Source organism: Abramis brama, assembly GCF_963993115.1.
Source record: "Abramis brama genome assembly, chromosome: 14".
Classification (NCBI taxonomy): domain Eukaryota; kingdom Metazoa; phylum Chordata; class Actinopteri; order Cypriniformes; family Leuciscidae; genus Abramis; species Abramis brama.
Genome location: NC_139976.1, coordinates 12,031,299 through 12,051,939, shown reverse-complemented (window position 1 = coordinate 12,051,939; position 20,641 = coordinate 12,031,299). Strand labels below are relative to the sequence as shown.

At 36.1% G+C, this 20,641-nt stretch overlaps 1 protein-coding gene across 1 annotated transcript; it reads right to left on the bottom strand.

Moving 5' to 3' along the window:
• Window positions 1-3,143: 3,143 nt before the first annotated feature.
• trub1 (TruB pseudouridine (psi) synthase family member 1) lies at window positions 3,144-6,305 on the bottom strand. Its single transcript, XM_084134669.1, has 9 exons — window positions 6,120-6,305; window positions 5,655-5,929; window positions 5,413-5,511; window positions 5,125-5,180; window positions 4,933-5,014; window positions 4,772-4,844; window positions 4,526-4,665; window positions 3,946-4,002; window positions 3,144-3,839 (listed from the first exon to the last, which is right to left on the bottom strand). Exons 2-9 carry the CDS (start codon window positions 5,788-5,790, stop codon window positions 3,607-3,609), a joined length of 876 nt encoding a protein of 291 aa, XP_083990795.1. The 5' UTR covers window positions 5,791-5,929; window positions 6,120-6,305; the 3' UTR covers window positions 3,144-3,606.
• Between the last annotated feature and the right edge of the window lie 14,336 nt (window positions 6,306-20,641).

The window sequence follows — 20,641 nt, the reverse complement described above, 5'->3', positions numbered from 1 at the left end:
GGAGATGTCCGCGCATGCGCAATGGAAGGGGATACATTTAAAGAGACAGAGTAACAGTGTGTGCATCCTTAAAAATGGCCATTGCAGTACTTGAGAAGCAAAACATTTTGTGTAATATTTTTAAGGAAATGTGTGAAACCCTAACATACATTTCCCATGTAAAAAAAATTTGATTGTATTGTATATTATGTGAAACATCGACAGCCTGTCAAGACCACAAGATGGCAAGCACTTCTAAAATACAAGATTATTCATTTTACCTACAATGTAACAATTGCTAAGGACAGTCCAGTATGCTCCAGTATACTGAGTGCAGTAAATGTAAAAACTTATGTTGCTAACAGTTTGCTAAATGAGTAGCCTACTTCATCCTAATTCTAAATTAGGATTCCACATCCCCACTAACTAGGTTTTATGACCCAGATTCCCTTCACACTTTAAGCCTCCATCTTAAATATGGACTTTGTTCTTCTCTTAAGCGTTTAGGTGTATCTTATGCCCTTATATGCCTGCTGCTCTTTAGGTTCCTTTATTAGTCACTCTTTTGTGTACCACAAACATATGAAATTGTTATAAGTAATAAAAAGCAGGGATGTATCTCTTGCAGTGTGATCACTATCTTTTAAATTTGTAAGATTTTAATGTTTTTGAAAGAAGCCTCTTATGCTCACCAAGGCTGCATTTATTTGATCAAAATACAGTAAAAATAGTAATAGTGGGGGGGAAAAGGTAATTGTGAAATATTATTAAGAAAGTCTTTTCTATTTGAATATATTTTAAAATAGCATAGATAGCTAAATTGAATTTTCAGCAGCCATTACTCCAGTTTTCAATGTGAATGGTCCATTAGACTTTGGTGAACAAACCAAATCAACAAACCATTTTTGTTGTTGTGGTTGTTATTGTCACAGTTGAAAACGGTTGTGCTGTATTTTCTGTGGAAGTGTGCTACTTTTTTAAAGATTCTTTGGTGAATATAAAGTAAAAAAACAAAACAAAAAAAAACAGCATTTATTTATAAGATTTTCTTTGTTAAAAAGTAACAAAAAAGTATTTACTGTACTTTAATAAATGCATCTTTACTGAATATCAATAACACTCTAACTGTGTGTGTGTGTGTACATAGATACTAGTGGCTAGGGTGGGTCTTTTATACACCATACAAAATATAACATATATTCATGCGACTGTAAATCTGTCAGTTGTTATATATATGCACGTAATAAAACACTCAATTCAGCTGGGAATTTGATATTCCACACAGACAATTACTAGGTCTTGCGACGATCCTCACACCTCAGACTACCCTTTTTAGATCATTCCCGTCACAACAGCCCCATTCAGTCAGCCACTGAACAGATGAATAACACAAGAAATGTAACACTGCATTATATCGCTGACTTTAGGAAGAGAGCTGTGTGGTTAAAATACAAGGGTATCCATGCTATTAAGCTAAAAAGCACATTTAAAGTAAAAAGAACACCATTTAACACTTTATCATAAAAAAATATTAATTTAATATATGTGCTTCACCTATTTAATATTTGCAGAAATTTTCAACTTTCATATTTAAACAATATTCCTTTCTATGAACATTGCTGCCACACACATTCACTAGTCTACATTCTTTCAAGGCCCCACTGAGGAACATGACACTTTATCCTCAGACCTTCCGGAATGAAAGAATCAGATCCTCAGGCTAATAGCTGATCACCACATTAACAGCACATGCATGTCCCGGCCTGTCAGAGAGCACGTGGCATAACCGTCCAGTGACCCGCTATAGTAGGATAACCATATATTGCCATGTGCAAAAACACAGGTGATTTACGATCAATTGCTCTGCACTTCAGGCATGCCATAAATCCTTCTATAAGCCAAGCACCATAGTGCCCCCAGGTGGTAAACCTTTAACTATATGGTGTAGCTGTACTGTTCTCTGTGAATGACAGCTACTCTTTAGTTTCTAAAGTCAGTGCTATAATGCACTGTTACATTCTTATGTTCTTCATCTGTTCAATGCCTATAGTGAAAAATTATATTAAGAGCAGAAGGTAATTAAATATTATTAGTTTATCCGTGGCTATGCAGACATCTGTATTGACTCTGAGGAGGAGGTGAGGTTTGTATTTCACACAGCGATTTCTCATGATTTCTCTTAATGCCGTTAAAGTATGGGTGGACACAGAGTCTGGGAGCAGAGGAGTTGAATCTTAATTCCTGACTAAGAGGGATTATTAGTATCCAAGTACATTCATTGCGAACATAAAAACAGTCTAAAAAAACTGATTCGGCAAGAGACTGTGATCATATTGCTTTAGATAAATCTCAGTGTGTAATGGTGCATATTTCTTTCCAATCTGAAATCAATTTAAATTACACATTTTTAATAATGTGTTTGGTTTGGTTTGGTTTAGGTGTACAATTACAAAAACACTAAATTATTACTTTCCCTTAAATGGATAGGAACAAAAAAATTCTATTAAAATTACAAAACTTTTGCCAATATTTTAAGATTTTTTTAAAAGGAAATTAATTATTTCATTCAGCAAGTATGCATTTGATCAAAAGTGACAATAAAGACTTTTACATTGTTACAAAGGATTTCTATATCAATAAACACAACTATTGTTGTTCTTTTAAACTTTATATTCATCAAATAGTTCTGGAAAAAAAATGTATCATGGTGTCCAAAAAAACAACAACATTAGATGCACAACTGTTTTCAACTGTGAAATACACTGAACACTGGAGTAATGCTGAAAATTCAGCTTTGCATTCACAGGAATAAATTACATTTAAAAAAATATTAAATAGAAAACAATTCTTTTAAATTGTAATATTTCACAATATTAATATTTGTACTGTATTTTTGCTCAAATAAACGCAGCCAACTTTTGAATAGCAATTTATTGAGTTAACTTCAATGAGTTTTTGCAATACTCCATGTCACATTTTCTATTAAAAATATTGCTTTGATTTTCAATTTTGTACCTAACATGAAAACATCATGTATAAGAATGGAACATTTGCTGGACCCAGAACAAACACATTAAATGAGATATTTATTTATTAGCAAACCAAAATAACTGTATTTTCAAGAATATATATTTTTTTCATCAAGTGAAAAGACACACTAACCCTCTAACTTATTAACTTTATTAGCTTGTCAATATGTGATAAAAACAATATAAAGAAAAGAGAAGCCTAGTACATACATTTTGGGCTTACATAGTTAAATGACAGTGCCAACTGGTGTTTGTCAAAACAATATCAGTGCAGTTTTAACTTAATCTAAAAATCTAAATAAAGATCATTTATTTATTTTGGCACCATAAGGACTAGTTAAGTGGTTTTTATATTTAAACAATATAACAAAACAAAAATAGCTTTCATAACGATTTTTGCACTGTAGTAACATTCATTAACTTCAACACATTGACTACATCTGTTTTATCCATATTTACAAGTACCATATATTGCCATGCAAATTGATGCACAGGGATGGTGAAAGAGACCAGATCGAATCAGAGCGGACCAGGCAATTTCCTACAATTCTCTCACTGAGAATGTAATTTGTGTATCAGATGGGCAATTTCATCACCTTTAGTCACTGTTGTGATCTCCATCATCACCCTTAGATTCAGACGGGCCAGGCTTTTGCTTTGATTTTGCTTTCTTGGCATTCTTTTGTTGACCTGATGGCTTTGGGCAGGGCTGCAGAGCCTGTGATATATCTGCCAACGTCCAGCATTCTTCCTTCAATGCGTGTTCTTCCAATGTGAATTGACCCTGCTTCGTCCGGGACAGTTCTTTGATGTGAGCACAGGACAACAGACCTGCAGGGGTAAAACTCAAGATTATACAGTAAATGTCAAGTTAATAATAACATTTATAAACATTTGAGGGGAATATTAAAAAAAAATTATATCTTTACAGCTCTACCTTTGGCCAGATCATCAACAAGACTTCTGACATAAAACCCGCCTCCACACTCCACATCTGTAAATGCAAAAAGTAAATTTGAATTAAAAGAAAAGGTTTAAATCAAGCTGTTTAGCATGCAATAAAATGATTTTTATCAAAATATATATAAAAGAACTCTCTTAAAGTCATGAATATAATTAAATAAAATTTGATACGTGATGCGTTTTTTATTATAAATGCACATCATTTTTGTCCTCAATCTCTAATCAAAATAACATCCCCTCCGTCTTGCAGTGACATCTGTTCTCTTCTCTGATGATGCGTTTACTGGCATGAGAACGGGGCAACTTGTCACTCACATGAGATCACAGCAATAGCAAAACACAAAGATCCAATCAGTTCCCAATGGACAAAATCAAGTCCAATTATTCTTGTTCGAGAAGTTGTTTCAATCTCATATCACAATAGGGAAGAAAACACTATCCAACATCCGTTTCATGTCGACTTAAAATACTGTAGTTATGAAAATTAATTTGCTATGTGTATAAGAAAGAACATGCATGAACTACAATCAATCAAATATTTCCAAATGACTAACCTATGGTGAAAAGTGGGGGGCTGAAGTCTTGTAAAGAGAGACTGTACACTGTAACTGGACGTGCAGGTTTAGCCTCAACCTCTTGACCTTGCTTGAGAAGGACAGACATGCGCTTGCCATCCTTCTTCAGTGCTGAATATCTTTAAATGCAAATATCAGAATGTCTATGAGATCAAGAAACAACTCTTTCAGACATCAATGAGGAGTATGTTTATGTTATATATCAAGCAGAATGAATTGACTTACAGAGGTGGAACCTGCATAATTTCACCCGTAAACTGCTTCAGCTTCTCCTCAAAAGCCTCTTTTGTGATGTGATCTGGAAAAAAAAGAAGTACTTAGCTTTATACACTGACTTCTGTTAGATACACATTCTCTCATTACAGCCAAAGACTTACGATTCTTACCATAACTCTTCTCTTCAACAACATTTCCAGTGACGTCAAGAGTGTCAGTTGCTTTGCCTAATTCTCCAACAGCTCTGTATTTCTATGAAAAAGGCCATAGAATTTAATGTTACAGTAATCGAAGATGGGAATGACAAGTGTAGAAAGACATGTAAACAAAATGTAACCTAGAAAATGTAAACAAAATGTAACCTTTGATCCTGCAAGCATTGTGGTGAGCATCTTTGTTCCTTCACCAATTCCAACCACTGCAAAACATTATTTTTAAGCTGTATATATTACATCATATTGTTTTGTATATTATGTAATATGACTAGTAGAAAAAAAACATCCTAAATACACTTTTTCAACAACAAGATTATGCCTTAATACGTAATTTCTGTGAAAACAGCTGCTTCAACTTCATCAGTGCTCTAGGTGTAATTTTTTATTTGTTTCATGTTTCACAACGGAAGAAGATATATATTATATTATATTTACCAAGTACACCAGAAGCATTGCTGTCCAGGGTGCCGCCATGGCCAATTTTTAAAGGTTGCTTCTTCCTTTTCCGAGGGTTGGGATTTGCAACACCTGCCTCTGTGCAAGGATAAACTCGTTATACAATAAAAAAGTATTCTGATAATTGCCTGACTATCTAATCCCCGAAATGCAGAGGAGAGACATGAACTGGATGTATCACAAGATGTCCAAAAAGAACAATAACATAAAAACGCACCTACCTTTTAAAAGCGCCTTCTTCAGTGCGTTTAACACGTCAGCTGAGGTGGGACCCTCTTTCTTATAGATGGCAAATATACCATGCAGAGACTGCAGTTTGGATAATGAACCGTTCTGTAAAGTTGACACACCAGCCATGCTTGTTCTTGATTTTTTCCGCGGCGCAAATTGATGACGTCATTGACGTGTCGGTATTTGTAGTTCTTTCAAGAGTGACCGACGACATCAGCAGCAGACCGTTTGTGTTTGTCATCTTTGACCTGTTTCTGGTAAGCACCTTCAAATGGACATAAGAGAACCCTCAGTTAGAATTGCAATTGCTGATATTTACAAGTACATTTCAATCATTGTATCCCAGGCAAAAACCCAGCTGCAACACTAATAATCCTGAAAACTCTTTTAACTTGCAGTCGCGAGGACTATTCTGATATCAAAATACACAAGAAGTAGCCTATTTTATTTCTGACCTCAGTTCGAAATATCTCAGTCACTCAATCCACTGCGGACTGATTCCTGCCCCGGGACAAAGCTTGCAAATACCAGGATCTGATTCCCATATCCACATGCAAATCTACGAAAACTGACTCTAGATCAGTTGCGGCTGACTAGCCTACATATCACATCGCGTGCTGCGTACAAAAATCTAGCAGTGTATGTATCGTCAATTATTAATAGGTCTAAATTGAGGCCTACTTCTTATAATTTATAGGCACAGTAACATATTAAATTAGCCTACCACATGATGGCGATATTTAACCGCTATATAGGCTACTGAAGCAGTTTTTAGATAGGATAAACAAGAACAATGTGTTCAATATTACAGAATTTAAGAAAAATCTCTTATAGACTAATACGTTTTTATCTAGGCTAGGGCTTATTTTTATAACGTCGTTGTAGTTGTTTTAATTATGTTTGTTTGTTTGTTTGTTTGTTTGTTTGTTTGTTTTTTAATGAGAGACGTAGGTCTACTGGTACATTTTAACCAAATGCGATCTTGATCACAGTGACATTTATCGTCGAAAAGAAATAGTCGGAAATGTATAATATATAAAACTTATCTAAAATATATAAAACTAATATATAAAAACCATTACAAATGGTTAAAGTCAGAAAAACTGTAAGTATTCGAAAACAGCAGTGGATATTCAAAATATGTTCTGCTTCAGCTCTAACTGTGCAGCATACGGTCCATCACACAGGACACGCCCATTGTGTGCCTCTGGTTCCCGTTATTCTCTCGCCTCGCTTGCGCTGTGGTGATCACTGATGCCGAGCGCACGAGCTGCTCCGCTGCTCACGGACACAGTGCTCGCACACCTTCTGTTTATCTGAAGTCGGGGGACTATAGCCTATTTTGATCTGAAAGGCACATTGCCGACCATCATCATTTCAGGAAGAAAATCCACAGCTTTTTTCCCACTGCATCATGTCAACGAGAGGTAACCCGTTTTTATGTAGTTTTAAAGTGTCATTTTAATTTGCGAGGACAAAACTGTATGCATATGTAGCTTACTCAAGAAAGGTCGATATAAAACCGTTTGTTTCTGCTGAAAATTAAGCCACTTTTGAACTTGGGACGCAGTGAGACTGTCATGTCTCTCTCTTCACCTGTCTGTAAACATAATGTTTAGTCTACAATTTGACAACACACTCCACCTGAGTTAAACTAATGCTACATGAAGTATCATAGAACTTAGTTAAAAAAAATACAAACATTATTAAGCTGCATTATAAAGAATAAGACCATTAATTAATATATTAGCATCTGTATAATATATTTGGTAACATTTGTCTTCAAACTTTGATTCATACATTTTCATATTGATATATGTGCACTGATTAATTATAATTAATTATCTGTTTAGCAAGTATAATGTTTGGTAATGGCTTATTAACCCTCTTGTCCTAAACTAAACCTGCTTAAGGAAAAGTAATTTTTTCAGGTTCTTAGGTGTATTATGATGGAATTTGATTTAGATTATTGATGGATTAACACAATTTGTGTTGAAAGAAAAAACTCTGGGAGACTTTGGCGAACGGTGTCCTTTTCTCTGGTTAAGTTCCCTTTTGGCATATCATAATATCTCATATGATTTGTTTTGGTATTCCTGACGGGGGTGGGGGGTTGGGGGGGGGGGGGGGGCGTGGTATATATTGCGTATTTTTACAGACTTAAAAATGATCTGAAGAAAACAGAAGGGTTAAAGAAACAATTACCTTGAGTTCAAGAAAGTACACAGAGAAGAAGCCAAGCAAGATGCCCATTAGAAGATTGGATGCTCTTCCTTTCATATCAGCGCCACGCAAGATGATGCTGTGTTTACGCCCACTGAATGCTTCTTTTTATTATTCGTGCTTTGACACTGACAGTTCAAATGGTTTCTGGACTTCAATTAGACTCACCGCGAGCACTGCAGATGATTTGTGGTGCCGAGTCTATTTAAAGAATCAGGCTACTGCTGCCATGAGCCACAGTCAGAAGCCTCTACCATGCTATAATTACAGCATGTGTTCAAAAACTTGCCTGACCAAGAAATTATTCTTAAAAAGTGTTGCAACATTATTCATTTAACTTTTGTGACTTGAGTGTGACCAGAGAAGCAGTGGATAAATGCCATTATCACTGGCCAGTGATAGTTCATATAGTTTTGTTTTTTTAGTTGTATAGTTGTTCTCAAGAATGATGCTTCTTCTTCAAATGGTACAGTTATTATATTATTAGCTTGTAGTCCTCTTTTTGAAATAAATCTAAATGACCAAAACTGCCATACTTAAAACTGAAGTAGATGCAGAATACATCTGTATAGATCTGTGGAGGTTTGTGGCATCAGACATGGCTGGAAGAGAGTTTAACTTTGGTCTTGAGTTTGCTTTCAGACGGTTACATTTTTGGTGAAGCCCCATTCATGCCGGTGTCTTGCAAGTGCTAGTCCATGTTTTATTTACCATGTCCCCATAACCCCTAGTAGCCAGGGGTAATAGAGTTCATTTTAACCTGCACTTGAGATCAGCAAGGTGTCCAGTAATTTACTGGTCACTGGAGTGCAGTTATAACACCAAACATCTGTAAAAGTATGGAATTAGTTTGACAGAGAAAGAAGGCATAAGTAGGGGAGACTGGGCGCTAGTTGTCAAAAAAGGGCTGTATTTCATTATATTTAAGCTTTTGTGTTAAATGTAGGCCTACAATTGCACACATTTGTAATGAAATTGTATGCTATTTCATTAATTGCATGTTATAATTGTTTACTGTTTAGTTTTAGCTGAGAAGCTTTTTCAATGGCAAGTTTTATTGTAGCTTGATCGCAAAAAATTGCCCTTCTATTGGGGCACGTTGTCACAAATGGTTAATGTGTGTTAAAAGAACTGTATCTTTTTCTTTGGGCAATAATGGTGGACATACTCAATTACTTTTTTGTACCTTTAAGGTATGTAACTATATAGAATAGATTCACTGGTGTAAAAAGTGTGACAGCTCCGGTCTCCCTTATTCAAAAGAACAAACGAGTAAATACTAACTGGTTCATATATCCATGGTGCATTTTCTCTCTTTCCCTGTATCTCCATTTCTCAGACCCAAGATCATTGTCGGCCCCTAGGGAAGCCCAGTTAAACCTGTCAGCTGAAATCAGTGTGAGAATCTGAAAAGTAAACCGTCTCCAACAACATCCAGCGAGAAGGAATCTCTCAAGACTTGCTTTTCTTTGGGGTTTTTTTTATCAGAGCGGTGATACCACCGTTTTCTTTCCCAACAGCCCTAACATAAATTCCCCAGGAAAGATGAATTTGTGACAGCCTTATTGAGAGTTTTTTCTTCCACCTCATAATTGTGTGTTTCTTAAATCATTCTAAATTATGAAACTAAATTATAACTTGTGAGTTATTTCCAGACTGATTAGACTGAGGATTGTAAAAGAGGTGTGCTCTATTTATCACTGTCCAAATTCAGGTCATCCATTCCCCTGTAAGATATGTCTCTTATCATTGCTTTAAGTGGCTGTCAGACTGTGAGACTTGTCTCTTGATGGGGTGAGCAGGATGGACGCCAGAGCACTTGTAGTTTTGCTGCAATAGAACCTACACTGTTTAGCTTTGCCTCAGACACAGAAACACAATCACTTAACTTCAGTGGAATGACACATCATAATTCCTGCTGTTCAGCTCACTGCTACACTTTCTTTGTGCCCTGCTCATTCACTCGAGTTGAGTCAGAATTGTATTCGCTGGATTAATAGTATGAATCATTCTTGCACATAGCTTCAACACAGTCAATTAAGCTATATAAATAATTGGATCCTCCAAACAACTATCCTAGGATATACTGTTTTTGCACTTCTATGAAGCTTTTATGCAACAGTTCTGTAAACAAGTGGTTAAAGTCGAGAATGAAAATGAAGGCGAGATAGTATTTGCTTCCCTATTGTGACAAATATCAGAGTGAAGTGGCTTCTCGAACAAGAAAAAATGTAGGGTGGAACTTGATTTTGTCCATCGGCAGTCAATTGGATCGTTGGATTGTTGTGGTTTGCTATTGCTGTGATCTCATGTGAGAGACAGGTTGTCCTACCCTCAACGAAAAACACGTCATCAGAAAAGAGAAGAGATGTCTTTGCAAGAGGGAGGGGAAGTTATTTTGGTTAAAGATGTCAAAAAATGATGTGCACGGAAAAATGATTTATAATAAACACAATTACAGTGCCGTTTTGTTCATGAATGAATCAGTATTTTGAGTGAGTCATTCAATAATCTTAATCACATGCTACACCATTGAATGTTTGGGATTGACAGCCGTAACGTTGACTCTTGTTAATGCAACATTTGGTATTCAAGTCTCTACTTTACGATCAAGTAAGTAACGGCAGTCCTCTTGTTTTTGTGCTAGCTTTGAATATCAAACCACAGCAATAGTGACTAAATACAAATATTATATATTATATAAATAAATAAATGTAATGAAAAAGAAAAAGTACACACTTTTGAGTGTAGCAGAATAGGCGAGCTTTGGCACATACTAGTCATAATTGCGTCTTTAACGGACTGCTCTGTCGCTTAGCTACATGTCCTGTCAACGTTTAAACTGCCTTGTCAATCAATTAATCAATTTAATTGAATTTCCTATCATTTTGGAGAGGAATACAGTAGCACGTTGATCTTCCAGTTGTGGGTCTTTCATGCGGAGAGCTCTCCTCATGTGTTTATTAGTTGCATAATGATGCATTTAAAAGTTAAAGGCCCCTTGAAATCATTTTTTAGCTTTTAGTATGAATATGTTAGCCTTAAGGTTATGAATAAGCTGCAGGTGAGTTCCAAAACAATGACAAAATTTGCATTTAGGAGATATAAGCATTCAAAACTTACAGTCTCTCACTTCCGCTAAAATAGATCACAGATTTTTATTACATCACCACGGACTTCTCATCACATTTTCTGTCCAATCAAATGCTCTCTAGAATCATAACATATCTTTACAAATGTTGACAATGTTGCTGCTGATGAAATATAATGTGGATAACATTGAATAAATATATTTTCTTCAGGTTAGATACTGATACTTAATCACTTGCGCAACCGTCATGTTTTTAGTTTTTTAACACTTTTTATTTGTGTTTGTAGTTCTAATCGAATCCCCGTCAAACGCGCAATGGGTTATGGGCAATATTAGCTGTTAGAGTGTGCACGGATCTGCACTTTGGATTCTAACTGGAAAAGTAGACCATCTGGGTATCTTTGGAATACTCATTTCATACTATTTAGGATGGTTAATATGTGAATTGGGACGCAGCAGTAGTTTTTATTCTAAATGAATCAATGGTTTGGAATGAATCGGTTGACAAAATGATTCAATGACTCACTTGATTCAAGACTTACCGGTGTGATGATGTAACAAAATTTTGATGTGCAAAAACTGTCCAAATGTAAAAGTTTAAAAATGTATTCTTATTTTAAACTTATTCTTATTTTAAGTCTTTGAACGGCAAGATGCTGACCTTTAGCTGTTGGCTCTGTTTCTTTGTGTGGACTTGGTGGTGCTCTGCTCTGCAGACCTGCCACAGTTAGAATGACCAGGGGAAGTGGAGCATGCTTGCTGATTGCTGGGTTTCAGCCTCATGAAAGCCACAGGCTTTTAATTGTTGTTCTAGGCTTAATTAAGCTTGATCCCACCAGGAAGCTGCCCCTCTGCCTCTCTCTGTTCCAAAGCCGCCCTCAGCCGGCAGAGCCCGGACCAACTACATTCCTATAACTAGGATGTCACTTCTCTTTGGATGAGCTGGTCAAGTGGAGAGGGGGAAGGGGTGATGGAAGAACCAGTGGCAGGACTTGAACTTGCAGTCCTGGGTTATGTCACCATCTCAAACTCTTTGAACCCATGTATTACGCATACTTTGGCATTCTGCATTTGTTCCTCTTTCTATGTCCATTCCACTCGTGCGGGTTTGGTGAGGTGCATATTGTTTAGAGGTTCCATGGAGATCCTGTATGAAGTCACATCAAGCTGCCCCTAAAACAATGGCAGGAGCTGGGCAGGAGCCAGAGGAATGAGAGTTAAAAACATTCCCATGTGTTCAGTTCAGTGGGCTTTGTTTTAGACATGTTCTACACCACCATGTGCTTATAAGATAACCTCAGTTTGATTTAGTCCAGGCCTGTAGCAGTGGAGACTGACATCTCATTGCACTCTAGCCAAAAACACCAGCAGTGTTATAAATAATTCTATGAAGAAAGACAGCACAAAATATTTCATTGACATTTAAAGGGTTAGTTCACCCAAAAATGAACGAATTGAAATTAATGAATTTACTCACCCTCAAGCCATCCTAGGTGTATATGACTTTCTTCTTTCAGCCAAACACAATCGGAGTTATACTAAAAATATCCTGGCTCTTCCAAGCTTTATAGTGGGAGTGAATGGTCCCTTACATTTTGAAGCCCAAAAAAGCACATCCATCCGTCATAGAAGTGATCCATTCGGCTCCAGGGGGTTAATAAAGGCCTTCTGAAGGCCCTCTGCATTTCTCTGTAAAAATTATTGTTTTAGACTTTTAGAATTCATGACCGGTGTTTTTGTTTTGCTCCATTCTCTGCGCTTCCGCGTTCATCAATACGTCATGCGTTGGATCAGAGGTCACTCTTCGCCGGAAATCGACTTGCGTACAGCCGTTACCGGAACCCTGTGATTATAGTTTATAAAGTTATAATTATGGATATTTTTCTTAGAAAAACCCATGGCTGCGCTTCAGACGGCCTTTATTAACCCCCTGGAGCCGTATGGATTATTTTATGATGGATCAATGCGCTTTTTTTGGGCTTAAAAATCTAAGGTACTATTCACTCCCATTATAAAGCTTGGAAGAGCCAGGAAATTTTTTTAATATAACTCAAATTGTGTTTGCAAACATTTATCTGTCTGTCTGTCCGTCCGTCTATCTATCCACCTAGTCATCTGAAAATGAAATGAAAATGAAAAACCCTTTTGCTACAAAAAATAAATTACAAATGATTGTGTAAATTTAGCCTGATTTGAGAATGCTCCAATGGGCATATTGTGCTTTGGTAGAAGCAAGGACATCTGACCTTTTTTTATTTTATTTTTACAAAAGGAGTCATATAATCAGTCACAAATATGATTTTTTTTTACAAATATTTCATAAAATGTAGCAGAATGCAAAATTCATTGTAATACATTTTAAATTACGTTTTAAAATCTGTTTAAATTTTTTTTTATATATATTTATATTTATATATATATATATATATATATATATATATATATATATATATATAGGCAGGTGTGTGAGGACCAGATGGAACCCATCATTCTGATTCCAGCTGACCACACACTCCTGAGCTCTGTATTCCCCGTGGGCTGCTGATTCTGTGCTTCTGCGCTAAAAAAAAGAAGAAAAAAAACACCTCCTGATGAATGCTTCATCTGCGCTCAGATCCACAGACGCTTGAGAGCCTACAGAATAAATGCTCAGCTTCAATTGGGAATTTATCTTACATTGCGTTTTCTCAAATGTAACAGGCCACATTTTCCTGAGGCCTGTTTCATGTCAAAGCCAGTTCGATTTCCTTAGTTTATCTCTCTCTGTGGACAGAAGTCCGGTTACAGACCAGTGGGAGAAAGGGCTGCTGATATTACTGGCTACCAGCCGACTTTTGTCCCAATTAATTCCTGTGTTATTGTAAAAGATGTGGCTAAAAGTAAACCTTACAGATCCCTCTCAAAACAAAGGATCCTTATGCTTTACACTGTAGTAAAAAATCTTAATCACAAAAGCCATAGTTTATTTGATCCCTTTTTGCATCCTTGCCTCTTGTTAGTGACCTTGTGAAAATATTGAAGGAGCCGACTTTTTGCTTTTTTGTGTCTGACTCTGTATGTGTCCGATTCTGACTACGTGTTGGGGTCCGCACAAAGACAGAAAAACCTGAAATAATCTACACTGTGAGGGAAATCCAACAGTCTTAATGAGGAAAATGGATTAATAAACAGAAAAATGAAATGTTTCTGAGGTTAGGATGATAGAAAGTGTAATTAACTCAGTATTAAACCCATAAGTCAATGGAAAGTCGAAGTGTGTGCAAATCTCGATTTAGACCCTGACAATGTTAACAAACAAGATGATTGTGTTGAACGGATTTCAAGTCCGGACTTTGCAAGTGGTATGTTTTTTTTTTGTTTCATTTTTTCTTATAGATACAATGTTATCCAGCATTTAATCATATTTGTCAGAAAACTATGGTAATACAAACAGTAATCAATCACATAATCATGTATAATTTTCCTAAGGGGCGTTTAACAGTCTTACAAAAGCAAGAGCTTTTAAAAGCTAAAGTAAACACTACATCAATACTGTATGTTATTTAGCAGACTAGCGGAGGGAAAGCTTTGCGCTTAGTTTACATCAAAGCAACTACATTTAATAATTATTGGAACTGTTAATAGAAAACAACTACAAATAATAAGACATACTTACAAGTTGTGATCCATAAACAACAGATTGTACCGACAAAATGGGAATGGCTTCGTCTTTCAGGAGAGGCTTTTGTGCGTATAAACTGCATTGTACTTGTACAGCGTTGAGGTTATAATGTTCAGGAACAGTGTTAAAAATTCATTTTAACCTCTCTAAGTTCATCAGCCTTAGGACAAACTTTTTTCCGGGATGAAAAAAACAGCAACAACACTCTGATAACTGATAACTTAAGTAATCATTTCTATAAAAAATGTGTCTAAAAGAAAATTGTGACAGGTTGTTGTAGTATTGTGGTTGCTTTTCATAAAAAAATATTGATTTTCCTGAAGTAAGACCGCCATCATTTATTTAAGTTAATGTTGTTTCTGTACATGTCAGTAATAATCCTGTACTCCTAATTGATCCACTTATGAATATTGATGCATGGACGTCCACTTAGGATAAACCGAAGACATAATCCGATTAGACTGGCAAGATCTTGTAATCTTTTGAGCAATATTGAGCACAATGTTTGCATTTTTCCTGGTTAACTGTGTTTGTAGGTCATCTATAAGGTCACAGCAGTATATGAGGGCTTAATTGCTGCATCCAGGGAGGCCACCTGCAGTAAGAGCAGAAGCAATCACATTAATTACATCTTAGCCGGGCATAGTTGCATTAATAACAACTCTACAGACTGTGGCTCGGGAGCAGCACACGGACTCCTAACAGGATCAGACATTACTGAAACAGTAGAATCCGTGTTGTTCCCCAGGCCAGTGCCCTGTGTGTTTCTAGCACTGTTTTGGACTCTCATGTTTACCCAGCCTTCTGTCAACCCAGAGGATTTAGAAACTGACCTTCTGATACAGTGATACCACAACTAGTGCTCAGGGGAATCTCTTAAAGCCAAATTTGAGATATTTGGAGCATTTGTCAAGGCATTTTCACTTGCTTGCGGTGTCTGAATGAGTTATTTAAACCCGCCAGCTCAGAGGATGATCAGGCCTGTCTGAATGATGCACACTGACATGGCACAGTCAGGGCTTTTTTTAAAGGGGTCATTTTTTATTAAATTTAAAGTCCACTTATAATGTTATTAAAGATTTTTTCATCAGATTTTAGTTTTTCATGACCGTTTTCACCTTCTATTTTCATTATATGACCTTTTAACCCTTAAATGCATGAATGTTTTGCCAGTCATTATTACATATTCGGGTCTTTAGCGACCTGGATCTATATCTAACTGGGATTAATCTTTGACCATTGACGTATATAACTCTCCTGATATTTTAATAAAAATCACAAATGAATAAAATAAAGCATATTTTATTACCTTTTGGAACTTGCAAGGGTTAAATTTGAGCAGATGATTTTTAACATGGTCAGAGATGTTTTCCCCAGTACATTCAGCAAATGGCTCATATTTGCAATTTCAACCATATTCTCATAAATATCTTCAAAATCAATATTTTGATCACTGACAGCTTCTTCACCAGATCCACTATCAAGTGACCGTGACAATAAGATTTGATTGCAATGCATACGGTACTTGCTCTGCAGTAAATCGATGAGTCATTTGAAATTTTGCAGATATTGTGAATATTCGCCATCATTGTGAATCAGACATTGCCACCCTGAAGAATAAAGGTGAACTGCACTTATTGAGTCATCAGAGATTCAATTGTTGAGCAGAAAAAATATACTCACACTATTACATGTATAGTGCTAGCGACACTATACACTTTTGTACAAAAAAATATTAGAATTGTTTTTTTTTCTTATTATATTGTTCATAATGAATATATTGAGGAATACTAAGAAGGTTGATGAGAGGAAGGGAAGTGAATGACGTCCCGGGTCTATAAGGGTTAATGAATATAGGCCATAAGCCAGGGGCTTTTTAAACTGGGGTCCAGGGAAGTTAACGTGATAAATATGTTTTACTTCTGAATTTGATCATATTTAAAATAAGACAAAATATGGCCAAAAGTGATGTCAGGAGAGGATATTTGATTTAATGATCCTAATGTATATATATTTTTAATATTTAAATATGAAGGAATAACAAAACACTGAACACACTTGGCATATTTCATTGTGTTATCACAAGTGAAACAATTTACTCCAAGCACAACTAAGCAATATGCTTAAATCTTTTACAAATTTTGTATTATCTATATCTGCTTTTAAAATCTGCAGATCTGATAGTCGGCTAATGTTATGCTTACATTAGTGAAAGGAGAGCATGACAGCGGATAAATAGTGCTTTGCATGCGACAAGGCCATCGCCAATGGCTACATGACATTAGAGCTGCAGCTAACATGCAATCTCTTTGTGTTATTACACGCTGAGAGAGCTTTCTCTTCTCTGTCACACTATTCTTACAGTATATATTCTGCACACAATATAGTCACTGCACATGATATTTTGCGGGCACTTGTTTTATAAACACTGCTTTTTGCAGCAATGTACCAAATGGTGCATTAGCAAATAGATTTTTGAGTTATGAACCCATTAAAAGCATAATGCTCAAATGTTAAGGCACATTTCAGACACAATTAGATGCTTTTATAAGGTGTTCTAAACAGGCACAAAGTAATAAAGTGGCAAGAGATAAAATCGATTTTTTCCATTAACTTTTGTCCTAACCATTTGCAACTAGCGAATCTAGAGAATTTTTTAAGTCCCACTTAAAAGGGACAGTTCACCCAAAGATGAAAAATCTGTCATAATTTACTCACCCTCAAGTAATTCCATTCCTGTATGAGTTTCTTTCTTCTGCTGAACACAAAATAAGATATTTTGAAGAGTTTAAATAACTTCCATGAGTTTTCCATACTGTGGAAGTCAATGGGGTCCATAAACTGTTTGGTTACCCATATCTTCCAAATAACTTATTTTGTGTTTAGCAGAAGAAAGAAATCCATACAGGTTTGGAACAACTTGAGGGTTAGTAAATTATGACAGATTTTTCATTTTTGGGTGAACTATCCCTTTATGGATAAACTGAAGGAATCAATGATCAATGTGTTAATTAAAAAAATGTAAATGAATAAATCACTTTTCAAAGTGATAAATACATTGGCTAGACACATTTAAAGCTTGTTTAAAAAAAATTAACGTGACAATAAATAATATAAATAAATAATTTTTAAATGGTAAGAACTTTGCTTGTTGCTTGTGGTATCACACCTGGTTAGGACACAGTGTTAGATTTGTTTTTGTCTTGCTTGCTTGCACCTCGTTCTCCTCAGAGACTTGTGCTGTTTGCTCTGGTGCTCGTGGTTCTGTATTGAGACTCTCTTAAGGGCTGCAAGGGCTCTTAAGGTTTGATTCTGATGTTGGCTCAAGGTCTGAAGGTCGTCCAAACAAACAAACACCCCCACAATGTTTCCGAGCAACCTCTGATATCGTGGGCCGGTCTGTTTGCATGGTAGACTATAATCGCCAGGAATATAACTCAAACCAGCTTCACGTAAAATACAGAGGGGGAAAAATTTAAAAAAACCTCCTCTTAACTGGAAAGGATTACAACATCATGAAAGAATTTCCCCAACATTTCCTCTTCAATGAGTGCAGCCAGTTATTGAAGACAAAGAGCAGGAGGTTTGGTTGTTACAATATTCTCTCAAGTGTAACCATTTAATGCAATTAACCATTTTCTTCCCCTTTCTCACAGTCTCTCTCTGTGGGTGTTCGTAAGAGTGTGTGCTTTTGCATTTTTAACCATGGAGCAGATGTGGCACATGCCTACTTTGCTGTGTTGTAGGGCGTTTCACAATGAGTCTGTTTAATCAGGTTCAGTGTCTTGACAGCCAGTGGGTGGAGCCGAACATAACACTTCACCTTTATTGCTCCTGTAGAGCATGCATCTGTTTGCGAGCGTGTGTGTGAGAAACAAAGCAGGGATGCGGCCGCCTAATCCTCACAGTGTGTGGAAACATAGTTCCATGTCGTAAAATGTCAAAAGCACCTTGTTCTAGATTTCTCAACGAAGATGGATGTGTCTGTCTCTTACATTTCTTGAACTCAACCACACAATTCTTTTGGAGTGAAATTCCTTCAGGGATGTTGAATTAGGGTCACACAACCAGAAAAAAACAACAGATGTTGTACTCCAAGGTTTTTGAGTTTTTGACTTCATTAGTTATGTTTGAGACATAAACCACCACACCATATTTGAATGTTTTTCAACTCGCATAAATAAGGAGGCGTAAAATTATGATAAAACCAGCTGTTTATTGTTGACATCTAAATGTTAAGTTTATGAAACCGTACTTGCGATATTGGGCTTAACATAACTGCACTGTTAGAATGTCCTTTTTATGTGCATGCTTATACTTCACACTGTGAAGTGGATCTTGAGCTGGTAATTGCCATGGTGTGCAGTGGACTGTGTTTGATTGGATTAGATTTGCTGTGTTTTTGGCCCAGAGTTTCATGTGTAACAAGTTATTTTTCTTGCACTTTTCAATAGTGCAGCTAGGTGGAGCAACACACAAAATTTCACAGCCTATAACTTAACATAGACCTGGGGCCTTTTCCATCTTCACACTAAGGACCTCTTAGTGGATAAAGAAATGCAGCAGGGATCCCCTTTTGAGTGTTGCATTTTTAGCCTGGCCTAACTATAGTATAATACCTTAATGTTTTTCCTTGATCATAGATGGCTCAAAATCTCATCTTAGCACATTTCATCTGAATATGAACATTTGTAAGATTTGGTCAGTCTAAACAGTTTTGAGGTTAATTGATCTAATTTTGTGTCTCTGGAAAATAGTGATCTGTGACATTGTATTGAGTTGTTTATCAAAGTATTTTGTGTCTATTTGTTAATGAGGGATTTGTGTGTGTGTGGGGGGGGGGGGGCATCTTACTCTATAAACTTAATGTATTTACATACTTTAAGGGTGAAATGTACTGTATTTGTATTGTATTTATATTTGTCTTTTGTATTGATGTAAAGCACACTGGTCAACTGGTGTTGTGTTTAGTAGTGCTATAGAAATAAAATTGACATTGACATTGACATTGACTTTATGAGATTTACATGGCACCGCAATCAAAATAGTCATATATAGTGATACTTGTGCATCTAATGATTTGATGACTGCATTTGAGTCTCAAAATAGAGAGACTGAGATTTCAATGCATTGTGAATAGTAGAGACGTTATAATGCCAGTGCTTGTTGTCATGATGCACTTTACATTGCCTGCATTCATCTATGAAGTGATTCACTCTTGCCATGAGAAATTCTATACGACACATGGAGAAATGTTATGCAATGAAATGTGGGCCTGAGTGGTGATGAAAAGGAGGATTGTTAGATGTTTTGTCCAACTAGCCATGCGTGGTTTAATAACCTTCCTCCAAAAGGAGGGCCAATCCAGAACTACACCCCATCTGACGGACAGGCGGACCGGTAGCATTGTTTAGAGGTCCAGCTTCCAAGTGTGTGTGGACAAGCGCCTGTGCACTTTCTGTGCAGATTAGTTGCTTTATTGTGTTGGCCTTGCCATGGATAAGAACATATGTGTAATAGGCCATAGGGTGGACACAGAAGAACATTTTACATTGCACAAGGTTGACTGAACATGATATGAAAATATGATATAATTTCATACTTGAAGAATTGTCATTTGAATTTTTCAAAAATCAAAAAGTTGAACTCACAGATAGTACTGGTGTTCTGTCTGTGATATGAATTGTCCATGTTACCAAAAAGCCAAGATCAGTATTGTGTTTTCATAGTCTTGTATAAATATATATATATATATATATATATATATATATATATATATATATATATATATATATATATACTGTAAGTACACAGTAAGTACATACTGTACATAGAACAGATTAGCATTATTTTGATGTTTGATTGATATACATTATATATTTAATGTAACTTCAAAACTATAGGATTATATATGAAAACACAAAACTGAATACTGGGATTTTCTGAAAATCCAGTTTTTCCATCACAGGAATAAATAACATTTTAAATATGTAAAAATAGAA

Coding starts and splice junctions, on each gene's coding strand:
- trub1 (XM_084134669.1), bottom strand. CDS start 5,790: ATGGCTGGTGTGTCAACTTTACAGAACGGTTCATTATCCAAACTGCAG. Junction 4,845..4,932: donor TGTTGAAGAGAAGAGTTATG/GTAAGAATCGTA, acceptor TTTTTTTTCCAG/ATCACATCACAAAAGAGGCT. Junction 4,666..4,771: donor ATTATGCAGGTTCCACCTCT/GTAAGTCAATTC, acceptor TTGCATTTAAAG/ATATTCAGCACTGAAGAAGG.